Here is a 17135-nt window from a genome sequence, read left to right as displayed (position 1 = left end):
ACACGTTCTTTGGAGCATCATCTTATTTGTGTTATTATCCGCATACGTCTGACAAGTGTACCGTTGATAACATGTTCAGACAAGCAACAATGAGGGTAAAATGTATAACTTAATATCACTTTTTTGTATTTTACCCATCCCTGGTGAAAAAAGGTGGGGATTGCAGGCGTTCCAGATGTGCGCGTAACCTACGCCCACGCGCAAGGACGTGTGCATGCAACGTCATTGAGGGAAAGCAGAGCAGAAGAGCGAAACATGGCGACATCAAACAATCCGCGGAAATTTAGCGAGAAAATCGCTTTACATAATCAGAAGCAGGCAGAGGAGACCGCAGCATTCGAGGAAGTGATGAAAGATTTGAGTATTACCCGAGCAGCGAGGGTAAGCTTGTCTGTTTATACCCATTTGCTGTTATTGCTGGTGAGATGTCAAATTCAGTAATATTCGCGGCGGGCACGTAGCTTGGCCAGGGAGGTAAACAATAACAAACAGCCCCTACGTGCCAGCTAATATTCTTGGCATGAATGGCAACCAGCAGTCTTATTATCGTATTCGTGTAGTTATTCTCAAATGGAGAGGTATCCCGGCTCAAGTCCCTCCGTCTTCAAAAGTTGCACAATATAGCTCCAGTGCAAGCAATAGCCAACTAATGTGGGGCGTGCATGCGTGTTTGACAGCCACATCAAAATAGAACGTTCGTTGGTTTTTCTGATCGCACTCTAGGCGAGGAAGAAGCTTCAGATGAACAGCAATTTCTATGTATTGAAGTATTTTGGAAAGCAGTATTTTCAGTTTAAAGATCACCAAAGACACATAAGCTAATAATCAGGTGGGAATAGCAGTCGTGCTGTGAAACTGGGCAGACAAGTACAGTAATATGATTGACAGTGGCATATCAAAGATGAGGACCAACCCGCACAGATTATGTTGACGACAAACCGCATGCCGCAGGCCTCTAATGCCAGCAACATATTGCGCTCTTCATCAATGTCATTTCAGTGCTTTTGGCAGTACATTTTTCTACAAAATGTATACGAAATAACATTGGTGCATTTGAGAAACGTTGCCAGCAGAACCAGCGCATTTGAAAGAGTTTCAAATGGGCGGGTTCTGAGATACTGTAGCAACATTGGCATCGCTCACTGACTGGTTAAATTACTGCATCCTTATTTGGATGGTACTATCCATTGAATACGTTGGACAATCATCAGTGTAGTGTTTGTTTTTAATTCACAGAAAATAACACATTTTCTATTGATTTCAATTGATTCATTCAGTGTTGAGGTGACATGTGTTATTTTTCCTGAAGTGGGTGATTTATTGTTTTAGGCTGGAACCTTTGGAAGTCAAAATTGGGTGCAATTTCAACAAACACATTTGGGAAGAGTAGGTTTCACTATTTGAAGACATGCTCTGGAACTTTGGGGTGGATGTGTCAATGTGTAGTTCAGACATGCATTTATGAGCAGAATTACTGTTACTGCAGTCAGCCATGAAATCCCTAGTTTGAAAGTGATTGTTTTTCTGGAAATGGTGCACCTTTTCCCCTACATTTTCCCTCACATGGGACAGCCCCCTAGCAATTCCAGTTCTAGCCAATGAGTTTTAGCCCCTCACCATTTGAGTGACAGCTAGCAAGATGCACACAGAGTGAGCGAGAGGGCTACTAGCTAAAAAGTATACAAAAGTACTGGAGAATCTCTTTAAAATATTGCTTTTGGCCCTATAGTATAGTGATGGGGGACGAAGTCGATACAGCTACATATCGGGATATTATTTTGGACAATATATTGTATCGTATCATTTTGGCAATAACTCAATATTATTTTTGTGCTAGTTGCCTGTATACCTGCACTTTTTTACAACACTTTTATTTCCATGACTGATAAACACTGTCTCTCTTGACACTCTGCAGCAGACATATGGCGATCAATATAGGTTTGGAACATCAAATCGCAATAAAATCACAGTATCGAATCGCAATAAATATACAATCGTGAGAATCGTAATGCATATCGTATTGACACCTAAGTATCGTGATAATATCGTATCATGAGGTCCCAGGCAATTCCCAGCCCTAGTATAGTATGAGGCTATAAACATAATCCTTACTTTGTAACATACAGTATGCATACAATAATAGGAAGGGCAAGTCTAATGCTCAGTATTTGATAATAACTTTTGACAGTGCAGTAGGCAGCGAGCCTACAAGTTCACTCAAGTAGGCACATTTACCCTATTGACTTGATTCATATGTGGTTGGATTTGTGAAACACTTATCCCAAAATGCATGTAATCTTCTGTCAACAAAATAACAAGATGTATTCAAACTTGACTCACTATTGCGAGATTACTGTATTTTCAAAATACTCTGGAGAAATAGGCTTTTGAGATTATTATTAAATTATTTCCCTGCTTTAATCAATAGTGTGTGTGCGTGACAGACATGAACAGTTTGGGTACTGTCTGTGTATAGGATTAAACTACTTTGATTACCTGCTTTTCTAAACAAAATAGCAAAATGATTTTCTCGTGATATTACTCTGTATCTCTAGTACATAAGAGAACTTTCTGAAACGTAAACTCAGCAAAAAAAGAAATGTCCCTTTTTCAGGACCCTGTCTTTCAAAGATCATTCGTAAAAATCCAAATAACTTCACAGATCTTCATTGTAAAGGGTTTAAACACTGTTTCCCATGCTTGTTCAAACACTGTTTCACATGCTTGTTCAATGAACCATAAACAATTAATGAACATGCACCTGTGGAACGGTCGTTAAGACACTCAGTTTACAGACGGTAGGCAATTAAGGTCACAGTTATGAAAACTTAGGACACTAAAGAGGCCTTTCTACTGACTCTGAAAAACACCAAAAGAAAGATGCCCAGGGTCCCTGCTCATCTGCGTGAACGTGCCTTTGGCATGCTGCAAGGAGGCATGAGGACTGCAGATGTGGCCAGGGCAATAAATTGCAATGCCCGTACTGTGAGATGCCTAAGACAGTGCTACAGGGAGCCAGGACGGACAGCTGATCGTCCTCGCAGTGCCAGACCACGTATAACAACACCTGCACAGGATCGGTACATCCGAACATCACACCTGCGGGACAGGTACAGGATGGCAACAACAACTGCCCGAGTTACACCAGGAATGCACAATCCCTCCATCAGTGCTCAGACTGTCTGCAATAGGCTGAGAGAGGCTGGACTGAGGGCCTGTAGGCCTGTTGTAAGGAAGGTCCTCACAAGACATCACTGGCAACAACGTCGCCTATGGGCACAAACCCACCGTCACTGGACCAGACAGGACTGGCAAAAAGTGCTCTTCACTGACGAGTCACGGTTTTGTCTCACCAGGGGTGATGGTCAGATTTGCGTTTATCGTCGAAGGAATGAGCGTTACACCGAGGCCTGTACTCTGGAGCGGGATCGACTTGGAGGTGGAGGGTCCGTCATGGTCTGGGGCGGTGTGTCATAGCATCATCGGACTGAGCTTGTTGTCATTGCAGGCAATCTCAACGCTGTGCGTTACAGGGAAGACACCCTCCTCCCTCATGTGGTACTCTTCCTGCAGGCTCATCCTGACATGACCCGCCAGCATGACAATGCCACCAGCCATCCTGCTCGTTCTGTGCGTGACTTCCTGCAAGACAGGCATGTTAGTGTTCTGCCATGGCCAGCGAAGAGCCCGGATCTCAATCCCATTGAGCATGTCCGGGACCTGTTGGATCGGAGGGTGAGGGCTAGGGCCATTCCCCCCCAGAAATGTCCGGGAACTTGCAGGTGCCTTGGTGGAAGAGTTGGGTAACATCTCACAGCAAGAACTGGCAAATCTGGTGCAGTCCATGAGGAGGTGATGCACTGCAGTACTTAATTTAGCTGGTGGCCACACTGTTACTTTTGATTTTGACCCCCCCTTTGTTCAGGGACACATTATTCAATTTCTGTTAGTCACATGTCTGTGGAACTTGTTCAGTTTATGTCTCAGTTGTTGAATCTTATGTTCATACAAATATTTACACATGTTAAGTTTGCTGAAAATAAACGCAGTTGACAGTGAGAGGACGTTTCTTTATTTGCTGAGTTTATGTAGTTGGCTGTCACCACCTGAAATCACAGCCAATCATAGATAATTGTTCGATTACTTGTTAGATATTACTGCACGGTCGGAAGTAGAAGCACAAGCATTTCGCTACACTCGCATTATCTGCTAACTATGTGTATGAGACCAATAAAATGTGATTTGATTTGAGGTCAACTATTTGCATACTCATAGCAGGTGAACTGTTGAACCTATAAGGGTGTGACCTTGAGTTTTTGTAAGGATGGAAAGACATTCATATAGGTGATAGTTATCCCAGTTAGGCCTATATGTGGCGCCATTCAATGTCAAGATGAGTCGGTGTGGCAAGATTGTAAATAATGAAAACATWATTTAATCATGGGTGATCTGTAATTGCTGAAAAATTTATTTTCTCTATGAAGTTTATTAGGTAAATTGAGGTTAAAGGTGAGTAAATGTCATTTTCACACAACAATGGGTGATTGCTTAGGCCAGACAAGTCTTATCCCCTTGGTTCTGACTGAGATGGATGGAGTGATTTGTAATCTATAGAATCAATGTTAAACAAGGATAGTGTTGTTTTTTTCATCAGTCAGAATTGTTGTGCTCTCTGTCACACTCGTTTTTGAATTATTGTTGAATATTTCATACCGAACATTATCTGATGCCATGTTTGCTTTTGTTTTGTCACTCCTTATACAGTTACAGTTACAGAAGACCCAGTATTTACAGCTGGGACAAAACCGTGGGCAGTACTATGGCGGATCATTGCCAAATGTCAATCAGATTGGAAATGGCACCATTGACATGCCTTTTCAGGTAATGTGTGTTTGTAGGACTCAAAGTATTCATATCCCGTGACGTATTCCACAATTTGTTGTGTTATAGCCTGAATTCAAAATGGATTACATTTTTCTTCTCTCACCTACACAATACCCCAAATAAATGTTTGCAAATGTATTTAAAATTAATTAAAGAAATATGTAATTTACATAAGTATTCACACCCTTAAGTCAATACTTTGTAGAAGCACCTTTGACAGTGATTACAGCTGTGAGTATTTGTAACTCGGCCACTCAAGAACATTCACTGTCTTCTTGGTAAGCAACTCCAGTGTAGAGTTGGCCTTGTGTTGTAGGTTATTGTTCTGCTGAAAGGTGAATGAATCTCCCATTGTCTGGTGGAAAGCAGACTGAACCAGAATTTCCTGAAGGATTTAGCCTGTGCTTAGCTCCATTCCATTTATTTTTTATCCTGAAAAACTCCCCAGTCCTTAACGATTACAAACACATACCCATAACATGATGCAGCCACCACTATGCTTGAAAATATGGAGAGTGGTACTCGGTTATGTGTTATATTGGATTTGTCCCAAAAATAACACTTTGTATTCAGGACAAAAAGATAATTGCTTTGCAATACTTTTTTTCAGTATTACTTTAGTGCCTCTTTGCAAACATATTCTGTACATACTTCCTTCTTTTCAATTTGTCAATTAGGTTACTATTGTGGAGTAACTACATAGTTGTCGATCCATCCTCAGTTTTCTCCTATCACATCCATTAAACTCTGTAACTGTTTTAAAGTCACCATTGGCCTCATGGTGAAATCCCTGAGCGGTTTCCTTCCTCTGGAAACTGAGTAGGGAAGGACGCCTGTATCTTCGTAGTGACTGGGTGTATTGATACACCATCCAAATTGTAATTAATAACTTCACCATGCTCAAAGGGATATTCAATGTTTTTTTTTTACTCATCTACCAATAGGTACCCTTCTTTGCGAGGCATTGGAAAACATTCCTGGTCTTTGTGGTTGAATCTGTATTTGAAATTCACTGCTTGACTGACTGACCTTACAGATAATTGTATGTGTGGGTTACAGAGATGAGGTAGTCATTCAAAAATCATGTTAAACACTATTTTTGCATAAAGAGTCCATGCAACTTATTATGTGACTTGTTAAGTACATTTTTACTCCTTAACTTATTTAGGCTTGCCATAAAGTGTTTGAATACTGGAAAGACATTTCAACTTTTCATTTTTTATTAATTTGTAGAAACTTAGAATAACAATTCCACTTTGACGTTATGTGGTATTGTGTGTAGGCCAGTGACAAAAAAATCACACAAAAAAAGACAATCAGGTCAAGGGGTGTGAATACTTTTTGAAGGTTCTGTATGTGTCTTACCCGAAATGGAAATGTGTTTRCTCTTTTGACATATTTTTCTGTCTTTTATCTATGGAGCTTGTAACTGGTTTTCTTTGTGCGGTGTCTGCAGACTCCCTTTCAAGGTTCAGGTGACACTAGCAGGACAACACGGCATCATGGATTGGTTGACAGAGTTTACCGGGACAGAAACCGCATCACGTCCCTACACGGAAGGCCCCTCGACAAACATGGACGCCAAATATCTTTTACTGTCGGTTTATGCAACTGTATAGTTGATAACTTTTTATTTTACGGTCTGCTATGCAACGGATATTTGATTATGAATGACATGGTAATTACATAGTCATTTTACAGTAACAATTTGCCTTTTCATTAAAGCAAGCACCACTATGTAACATCTTTAACCATTGTACTTCAAAAGCATATGCTGTACTTTATGGCATAATGGTGTTTTACATTGACATCAGTTGTGAAATGCTACAGATTTGTGTTGCCCTTAACCAGTGGTATCACATTGATAGCTGTCCATACGGTTCAGTGTATCTGTCACCCCCACCTGACACCAGTTGGAGGAGGTAAGATAACCCAACTATGTGACGTGAAACTGTTGGGATTTCGTTGTGAAACGCTCCCTTGACTTTCCACAACTGATACAGTTGGTCACCACCTAAGTGGTGTATGTCTCTTTCCCTGTGCTATAGGACTAACTCGGACTCTGCGTTGCATCAGAGCACCTTGAACCCACAGGACATTTTCGCGGGAGGCTCACAGGACATGCAGCCTAAACGAGGTGTGTTGGATTTGAACTTGGTATTTCAAGTTGTATAAACTTTATATTAGTTCATCATTACACATTAATTATTTTTGGACAGAACCAGTTAGCGAAATGCCTTGGCCCTACAATGACCCCATAAGAGGAATGACTAGCCATTGTAGGGTACAATGCTCTGTTTCCAGTTGGTAGGCTTAGTAATGAATTTTGAGTCCTGCGCTGAATTATTAGCCAAGTTGTTATGAGGGAGGTGGTATTCAATGTATTGACAATGAAATATATTGTAATGGCTTTGCTGGCTACTCTTTATTGTACTGTTGAATAGAGTCAAGTGTACCTGATAAAAGGTTTTAGACTATGTCTTCGAAGGCTATAGATATTACTCATGGGATGAATAGGAATATCTGAGTGGTTCTCAAGGTTACATGCTAATGGTGTCTTAAAATAAAAATATGTATTTAACCTTTTAACTAGGCAAGTCAGCTAAGAACAAATTATTATTTACAATGACAGCCTAGGAACAGTGGGTTAACTGCCTTGTTCGGGGGCAGAACGACAGATTTCTACCTTGTCAGCTCTGGGATTTGATCTAGCAACCTTTCGGTTACTGGCCCAACGCTCTAACCACTAGGCTACTGCTTCAGAATCATCTGTGTTCACCAAATGTTGTTTGGTTATTCTTAGATATAGTCTTCAGACTTGCCCAGAGGGAATTGTTGGTATGTAATATTTTTACTCACTATTGTAGTTAATTCTTATGGTTGAGATCCCGTTAACGGGATCGACTTGACAACAGCCAGTGAAAGTGCAGGGCGCCAGAAATCTCATAATTAAAATTCCTCAAACATACAAGTATTTTACACCATTTTAAAGATAAACTTGTTGTTAATCCCACCACAGTGTCCGATTTCAAAAAAAGCTTTACGACGAAAGCACACCATCTGATTATGTTAGGTCAGTACCTAGTCACAGAAAAACACAGCCATTTTTCCAGCCAAAGAGAGGAGTCACAAAAAGCAGAAATAGAGATCAAATGAATCACTAACCTTTGATGATCTTCATCAGATGACATTCATAGGACTTCATGTTACACAATACATGTATGTTTTGTTTGATAAAGTTCATATTTATATCCAAAAATCTCAGTTTACATTGGCGCGTTATGTTCAGTAATGTTGCAGAGAGCCACATCAATTTACAGAAATACTCATAATAAACATTGATAAAAGATACAAGTATTATACATGGAACTTTAGATAAAATGCTCCTTAATGCAACTGCTGTGTCAGATTTCAAAAAAACTTTACGGAAAAAGCACACCTTGCTATAATCTGAGTACAGCGCTCAGAGCCCAAACAAGCCATACAGATATCTGCCATGTTGTGGAGTCAACAGAAGCCAGAAATAGTATTATAAATATTCACTTACCTTTGGTGATCTTCATCAGAATGCACTCCCAGGAATCAGTGCCACCAAAAAAAAATGTTTTGTTCGATAACGTCCATAACTTATGTCCAAATACCTCCTTTTTGTTCGCACGTTTAGTACAGTAATCCAAATGCGCAGGCACCAGGTCCAGACAAAGTCAAAAAATTCCATTACAGTTCGTAGAAACATGTCAAACAATGTATAGAATCAATCTTTAGGATGTTTTTAACATAAATCTTCAATAATGTTTCAACCGGAGAATTCCTTTGTAATGCGATGGAACGCAGGTCACTCTCACGGGAGAGCGCATGGTCAGCTCATGCCAGACACCTGACTCAAAGAGCACTCCTTCCCTCATTCTTCACAGTAGAAGCATCAAACAAGGTTCTAAAGACTGTTGACATCTAGTGGAAGCCTTAGGAAGTGCAATATGACCCCAAAGACACTGTATATTGGATAGGCAAACCTACAAACCTCAGATTTCGCACTTCCTGGTTGGATTTTTTCTCTGGTTTTTGCCTGCCATATGAGTTCTGTTATACTCACATACATCATTCAAACAGTATTTACTGTTTGATTCACATGTTTTCAAGTACTGATGTCAAATCATGCATTCTGATTCTTGCATAGATTGTAATGGACACATATGTGTGTAACGTACTTTTTTGAGGGTTGTACTGATTATGATGAGCTAATGCTAAGCTATTTGCCAGCTGTGGGTGGTGTCATGTTTGTTGATGTCATACAATGCATTCTAGTTGTCACGTAAGCGTCTGTCAGACCAAATATGTTATAACAAGGGATCGTTCACTCGACTGACTTATGGTGCTTTCAAGACAACTGGGAGCTCTGAAAAATACGAGGTAAAATCACGACATCAGTGATCTTCAGGTTGGAAGGTCGGAGCTCTGGAGAGGTTCCCGAGTTGGAAATCCGAGTTGGATGACCGTTCAAAATGACTTTTCCCAGTTGGAGCTTCTCTTTTTTTGGAGTTCCCAGTGTTGTTTTGAACGCGGCATCAGATTGTAACTATACTACTTCAGGGTTGCCAGCTCCAGGGGTTTTATTTTTATTTAGCATATAAATTTCTCCTTTAGCCAAGGGCTAAAATAGAAGTCAGTTCTATTTGTGATGCAGGTTCTGCCTCTCATCTCCTCATTGGTTTATAGAAGCAGGTACTCACGTGCCATCTCCTCATTGGTTATACCCACGTAGGTGACTGAAAGACGAACGAGGTCTGTGGCAGTAATGCACCTAATTTATGAAACTTGCCAATCGCAATATAAAGTCCAGAGAAGAAAAAGCCTAGAAGGAGGAGATATGACTAGAAACAATTTAGTTGAGCGTTTTATGTGTGGATTAATTGCCGGAGTAGAGGACCTTGTTCATTTCAGGTAAAATAACAACTCAATGTTTATATCACAGGACAAATTAGCTAGCAAGTGCAAACTAGCTAGCTAGATTGCCATACATGTTTAATGCTTTTCGACCTATCCCCAAATTAATGTAATTGGTTCAGATTTTGTTTTGATATTTTAACCTGCGTGTCGTGATCGCGTTTGGTGTGGGGGGACAAAATACATTTATGCACGATGGCGCACGCGTGCAGCCGGTTTGGGTTCCGTGTTACAAGTCATATGCTCCGGTTGTAACACGTACATCAAAGATTTGTAATATGCTGAAAAGTGGCCAAAGTAAGTTACTATTCTTTTTTTTAAACTTTGTTTATTTGCATTTTATAGTGATTGGCATTCAGGAATTAGGAGTTTTTGCTTTTCAAACATAAACAAACATGGCTGCCATCATAAAGAATTTAGCTGCTGTTAGCTTAACTGACACACATCTCTTTTTTAAACAATATTACATCTCTCCTTGTGGTCACCAGAGATGTGGTACATTGTAAACAAATCTAGCTGTTAGGTTGCTAACTTATGTTTTTTTTGGGGGGGGGGTCAGCGCAACCTGTTATTTAGACTAGTTTATGGAATGAGTTTGGCTGTGGATGTGTTCCGTGTGATGTTTGGATGATGAGGTTCGCATTTTAGATTATACAATAAAAGGTGAAATTGACACCATTCTGTATACTTCTGGCCCTTCTTTGGACACTGTGTTAACAAACCTCCAGACGAGCTTCAATGCCATACAACTCTCCTTCCGTGGCCTCCAATTGCTCTTAAATGCAAGTAAAACTAAATGCATGCTCTTCAACCGATCGCTGCCCGCACCTGACCGCCCGTCTAGCATCACTACACTGGACGGTTCTGAGTTAGAATATGTGGACAACTACAAATACCTAGGTGTCTGGTTAGATTGTAAACTCTCCTTCCAGACTCACATTAAGCATCTCCAATCCAAAATTAAATCTAGAATCGGTTTCCTATTTCCCAACAAAGCATCCTTCACTCATGCTGCCGAACATACCCTCGTAAAACTGACTATCCTACCGATCCTTGACTTCGGCAATGTAATTTACAAAATAGCCTCCAACACTCTACTCAGCAAATTGGATGCAGTCTATCACATTGCCATCTGTTTTGTCACCAAAGCCCCATATACTACCCACCACTGCGACCTGTATGCTCTCGTTGGATGGCCCTCGCTTCATATTTGTCGCCAAACTCACTGGCTCCAGGTAATCTATTTGTCTTTGCTAGATAAAGCCCAATCTTATCTCAGCTCACTGGTCACCATAGCAGCAGCCACCCATAAAACGCACTCAGCAGGTATATTTCACCTGTCACCCCCAAGCCAACTCCTACTTTGGCTGTCATTCCTTCAAGTTCTCTGCTGCCAATGACTGGAACGAATTACAAAACTCACGGAAGCTGGAGACATATCTCCCTCACTATCTTTAAGCATCAGCTGTCAGAGCAGCTTACAGATCATTGCACCTGTACWTAGCCCATCTGTAAATAGCCCACCCAACTATCTCATCCCCATATTATTATTATTTTTGCTCCTTTGCACCCCAGTATCTCTACTTGCACATTCATCTTCTGCTCGTCTATCACTCCGGTGTTTAATTGCTAAATTGTAATTATTTCGCCACTATGGCCTATTTATTGCCTTACCGCCCTAATCTTACTTCATTTGCACACACTGTATATAGACTTTTCTATTGTGTTTTGACTGTACTTTTGTTTATTCCATGGGTAACTCTGTTTGTGTCGCACTGCTTTACTTTATCTTGGCCTGGTCGCAGTTGTAAATGAGAACTTGTTCTCAACTGGCCTACCTGGTTAAATAAAGGTGAAAATAAATAGAAAACCCTCGGTCTTCCTTTCCTGTGGCGGTCCTCATGAGAGCCAGTTTCATCATAGCGCTTGATGGTTTTTGCGACTGCGCTTGAAGAAACTTTCAAAGTTCTTGAAATGTTCCGTATTGATTGACCTTCATGTCTTAAAGTAATGATGGACTGTCGTTTCTCTTTGCTTATTTGAGCTGTTTTTGCCATAATATGGACTTGGTCTTTTACCAAATAGGGCTATCTTCTGTTTTCCACTCCTACCTTGTCACAACACAACTGATTGGCTCAAAGGCATTAAGAAGGAAATATAGTCCACAAACTAGCTTTTAACAAGGCACATCTGTTAATTGAAATGCATTCCAGGTGACTACCTCATGAAGCTGGTTGAGAGAATGCCAAGAGTGTGCAAAGCTGTCATCATCAATGCAAAGGGTGGCTACTTTGAAGAATATAAAATATATTTTGATTTATTTAACACTTTTCTGACTACTACATGATTCCGTATGTGTTGATGTCTTCACTATTATTCTACAATGTAGAAAATAGTCAACAACAAAAAAATAACCTTGAATGAGTAGGTGTGTTTTCCAAACTTTTGACTGGTACTGTATATTTGTAGCTTTGTTATTCTAGATAAGTGACAATTAGATAAATCCAACTCCCTCTCCCTCTTTCTTCTCCTCAATCTCCCCAGTGCTTCTGCTTCATGTACCAAGGCCAGAAGACACAGAATCAGATATGGACAAAGACGAACAAAAACAGAACTGGGATGGGAAAAAGGTGAAATGCACCTAGATCTGGTGACATAGTTTTAGTCAGAAGTTTACATACACCTTAGCCAAATGCATTTAAACTCAGTTTTTCACAATTCCTGACATTTAATCCTAGTAAGAATTCCCTGTCTTAGGTCAGTTAGGATCACCACTTTATTTTAAGAATGTGACATTTCAGAATAATAGGAGAGAGAATGACTTATTTCAGCTTTTGTTTCTTTCATCACATTCCCAGTGGGTCAGAAGTTTACATGCACTCAATTAGTATTTGGTAGCATTGCCTTTAAATTGTTTAACTTGGGTCAAATGTTTCAGGTAGTCTTCCAAAAGCTTCCCACAATAAGTTGGGTGAATATTTTAGCCCATTCCTCCTGACAGAGCTGGTGTAACTGAGTCAGGTTTGTAGGCCTCCTTGCTCACACACAATTTTCAGTTCTGCCCACACATTTTCTATGGGATTGAGGTTAGGGCTTTGTGATGGCCACTCCAATACCTTGACTTTGTTGTCCTTAAGCCATTTTGCCACAACTTTGGAAGTATACTTGGGGGTCATTGTCCATTTGGAAGACCCATTTACGACCAAGCATTAACTTCATGACTGATTTCTTGAGATGTTGCTTCAATATATTCACGTAATTTTCCTGCCTCATGATGCCATCTATTTTGTGAAGTGCACCAGTCCCTCCTGCAGCAAAGCACCCCCACAACATGATGCTGCCACCCCCGTGCTTCACGGTTGGGATGGTGTTCTTCGGCTTGCAAGCCTCACCCTTTTTCCTCCAAACATAACGATGGTCATTATGGCCAAACAGTTATATTTTTGTTTCGTCAGACCAGAGGACGTTTCTCCAAAAAGTACGATCTTTGTCCCCATGTGCAGTTGCAAACCGTAGTCTGGGTTTTTTATGGCGGTTTTGGAGCAGTGGCTTCTTCCTTGCTGAGCGGCCTTTCAGGTTATGTCGATATAGGACTCGTTTTACTGTGGATATAGATACTTTTGTACCCGTTTCCTCCAGCATCTTCACAAGGTCCTTTGCTGTTGTTCTGGGATTGATTTGCACTTTTCGCACCAAAGTACGTTCATCTCTAGGAGACAGAACGCGTCTCCTTCCTGAGTGGTATGAAGGCTGCGTGGTCCCATGGTGTTTATACTTGCATACTATTGTTTGTACAGATGAACGTGGTACCTTCAGGCATTTGGAAATTGCTCCCAAGGATGAACCAGACTTGTGGAGGTCTTTGCTGATTTTCTTTTGATTTTCCCATGATGTCAAGCAAAGAGGCTCTGAGTTTGAAGGTAGGCCTTGAAATACATCCACARGTACACCTCCAATTGACTCAAATGATGTAATTTAGCCTACCAGAAGCTTCTAAAAGCCAAGACATCATTTTCTGGAATTTCCAAGCTGTTTAAAGGCACAGTCAACTTAGTGTATGTAAACTTCTGACCCACTGGAATTGTGATACAGTGAAATTATCTGTCTGTAAACAATTGTTGGAAAAATGACTTGTGTCATGCACAAAGTAGATGTCCTAACCGACTTGCCAAAACTGTAGTTTGTTAACAACACTTTTGTGGAGTGGTTGAAAAATTAGTTTTAATGACTCCAACCTAAGTGTATGTAAACTTCCAAATTCAACTGTATCTCCACTGTTATACAGCCCTAACTGAGTTGTATTGTATTCTGAGTTGTAATTTTCATTTTTCCCTTAGAATGCTTCATCAAGGTCCAAGGTCCCAGGAATCAAGTGAGTACTTCAAAGAGTCCCACAGACTGTAACATTTAAAAAATCCTGCCTTCATGTGAGCTTTGAATGGCTGATTACGATAATCTGTCAGCTGTCGCAGGCTATGGTGGCTTAGTAATGTTGATGTTTTTTCACCTGTAGACATCTTATATTTTGGAATACTTGTTAATAAATGTTGTGGATCCAGCCATTTCTGGCTGTGTATGATTTTATGTTATTGTTATTTTTAGAATGTGAACAGAGTCCCTTGCATGGATCTCAGCAGATATGTGTCCTGATCTTATAAGAGGGGAAACAACTGGAGACTGGAGACAATTTGCCTTCCCTTGGGCTTGTGTGCAATTAATTTTTAGCTTTTTAACAACTAATTGACCGATGTTGGTTCCATTGTTTGAATTCCATTTAGTTTTTTCTTCTTCTGTGAGCTGAATGTGTAGTTTCTGTAGAGATTAATCAGATCAAGCCTGATGTGTGCGATGTAGTAGGGAGTTGTAGTTTCCAACAGAAAAATATTCAACAAAGTTTAGCTCAGAAAACGTGGTAATTAACTACAGTGACCATAATCCATTGCGTGCCCGCCTACTTGTCCAGTCTGTGTGGAGCACTGAGTTGTAATAAGAACGGTGTGGAGCAGACACAGAGACTGAGGGAAGACCAACTGCATGATTGAGGAATAAAAGCAGTTGCTTCACAAGGTATTGCTACCAGAAAATACACAATCTAAGTGATTGATAGTTGGTATTCAGTAGTCATAAAAGTATGCCATATTTACTTTGAAGAACTACTAAAATAAAGCAAAACAAATGTTTTATTAAAATAAAGTAATGTGAATAAATGATGGTTAATAAGCAGTAATGGGTAGTCACTACCATTTAATAGGTTTTAAACTTTTGTATTAATTGTTTTATTCTGTGTTACAGCATTCAGCCCACATAATGCATAGTGCATTTAATAAAAAWAWTAAAAATAAATATATAGATACCGAAATGTTTTAATATTCTAACCGAACCAACCTCAAAAAGCACTAATCGCTCAGCACAACATGATGCTCAACTTCCTATCCGGCTTGAAGGACCATGTACACTACCGTTTTAAAATACATTTCCTTGATTTTGAAAGAAAAGCTACTTTTTTTGTCCATTAATTTAACATCAAATTGGTCAGAAATACAGTGTAGACATTGTTAATGTTGTAAATGACTATTGTAGCTGGAAATGGCTGATTTTTAATGGAATATCTACAGCGGCCCATTATCAGCAACCATCACTCCTGTGTTCCAATAGCACGTTGTGTTAGCTAATCCAAGTTTATCACTTTAAAAGGCTAATTGATCATTAGAAAACCCTTTAACAATTATGTTAGCACAGCTGAAAACTGTTGTCCTAATTAAAGAAGCAATAAAACTGGCCTTTAGACTAGTTGAGTATCTGGAGCATCAGCATTTGTAGGTTCGATTACAGGCTCAAAATGGCCAGAAACAAAGAAATTTATTCTGAAACTCGTCAGTCTATTCTTGTTCTGAGAAATGAAGGCTATTCAATGCGAGAAATTGCCAAGAAACTGAAGATCTCATACAACGCTGTGTACTACTCCCTTCACAGAACAGTGCAAAGTGGCTCTAAGCAAAATAGAGAGGAGTGGGAGGCCCCGGTGCACAACTGAGCAAGAGGACAAGTACATTAGTGTCTAGTTTGAGAAACCGACTCCTCACAAGTCCTCAACTGGCAGCTTCATTAAATAGTACCCGCAGAACCACCAGTCTCAACGTCAACAGTGAAGAGGCGACTCCGGGATGCTGGCAGAGTTGCAAAGTAAAGCCATATCTGAGACTGGCCAATAAAAAGAAAAGATTAAGATCGGCAGAAGAACAGAGACACTGGACAGGCGAAGATTGGAAAAAAGTGTTATGGACAGACAAATCTAAGTGTTTGAGGTGTTCAGATCACAAAGAAGAACAAATCTTCCTACAGCATGACAATGACCCAAAGCACAGCTCCAAACTATGCATGAACTATTTCGGGAAGAAGCAGTCAGCTGGTATTCTGTCCTATAATGGAGTGGCCAGCAGAGTCACCGTATCTCAACCCTACTGAGCTGTTGTGGGAGCAGCTTGTCCCTATGGTAYGTAAGAAGTGCCCATCAAGCCAATCCAACTTGTGGGAGGTGCTTCAGGAAGCATGGGGTGAAATCTCTTCAGATTACCTCAAAAAATTGACAACTAGAATGCCAAAGGTTTGCATGGCTGTAATTGCTGCAAATGGAGGATTCTTTGACAAAGCGAAGTTTGAAGGACACAATTATTATTTCAATTCAATCATTTTTTATAACCTTGTCAACGTCTTGACCATATTTCCTATTCATTTTGCAATTCATTTCATGTATGTTTTCATGGAAAACAAGGACATTTCTAAGTGACCCCAAACATTTGAACGGTAGTGTACATTTCCAAGGGAAATCCACAGTGGACAAAATATTTCTGAAGTGTTCTGATTTATTTTTCTATGTTATTTCACATACTCTGCAGCAGCCTGTGAAATTGGCTGGCTGTGCATATACTACCCAATGATTTATATATACAGTACACTAGATGGCAGACAGGGCGCTTTTTTGAAGCCAACATGCCTCCATTTTAGTACTCCCCCACCTTTGTAAAAAACATTAGAAGCTATGGAAATGCATTTATTAATGTCTACATTCTTTTTTTATTCTATTAGACGGCTTAATACTTTTAAACTAAACACATTTTCCTTATCATTTTCATAGAGCATGAATGTTACTGTCCCCATTACAACAAAATAATGCTTAGTGCCTTCAGAAAGTATTCACGCCCCTTGACTTTTTCCACATTTTGTTGTTACAGCCTGAATTTAATGTATAAGTGGAATTAATTTTTCCTAAATTTTAAAAATTTATAAAAATTGAAAAGCTGAAATGT

General features: G+C 39.9%; 1 protein-coding gene across 1 annotated transcript in view; it reads left to right on the top strand.

Moving 5' to 3' along the window:
* The first annotated feature begins 235 nt into the window (after positions 1 to 235).
* Positions 236 to 17135, top strand: part of crtc1a (CREB regulated transcription coactivator 1a) — a 42541-nt gene continuing 25641 nt past the window's right edge. The window contains exons 1-7 of the mRNA XM_070436826.1: positions 236 to 381; positions 4765 to 4881; positions 6341 to 6469; positions 6745 to 6806; positions 6933 to 7021; positions 12373 to 12458; positions 14166 to 14200. Coding sequence (XP_070292927.1) covers positions 256 to 381; positions 4765 to 4881; positions 6341 to 6469; positions 6745 to 6806; positions 6933 to 7021; positions 12373 to 12458; positions 14166 to 14200 — 644 coding nt within the window. The 5' untranslated portion in view covers positions 236 to 255. The remainder of the gene's footprint in view (positions 382 to 4764; positions 4882 to 6340; positions 6470 to 6744; positions 6807 to 6932; positions 7022 to 12372; positions 12459 to 14165; positions 14201 to 17135) is intronic.

Source organism: Salvelinus sp. IW2-2015, linkage group LG32 (genome assembly GCF_002910315.2).
Source record: "Salvelinus sp. IW2-2015 linkage group LG32, ASM291031v2, whole genome shotgun sequence".
NCBI classification, from domain to species: Eukaryota; Metazoa; Chordata; class Actinopteri; order Salmoniformes; family Salmonidae; genus Salvelinus; species Salvelinus sp. IW2-2015.
The sequence above is the reverse complement of the archived record's forward strand: the minus strand, read 5'-3'. Positions and strand labels throughout refer to the sequence as shown.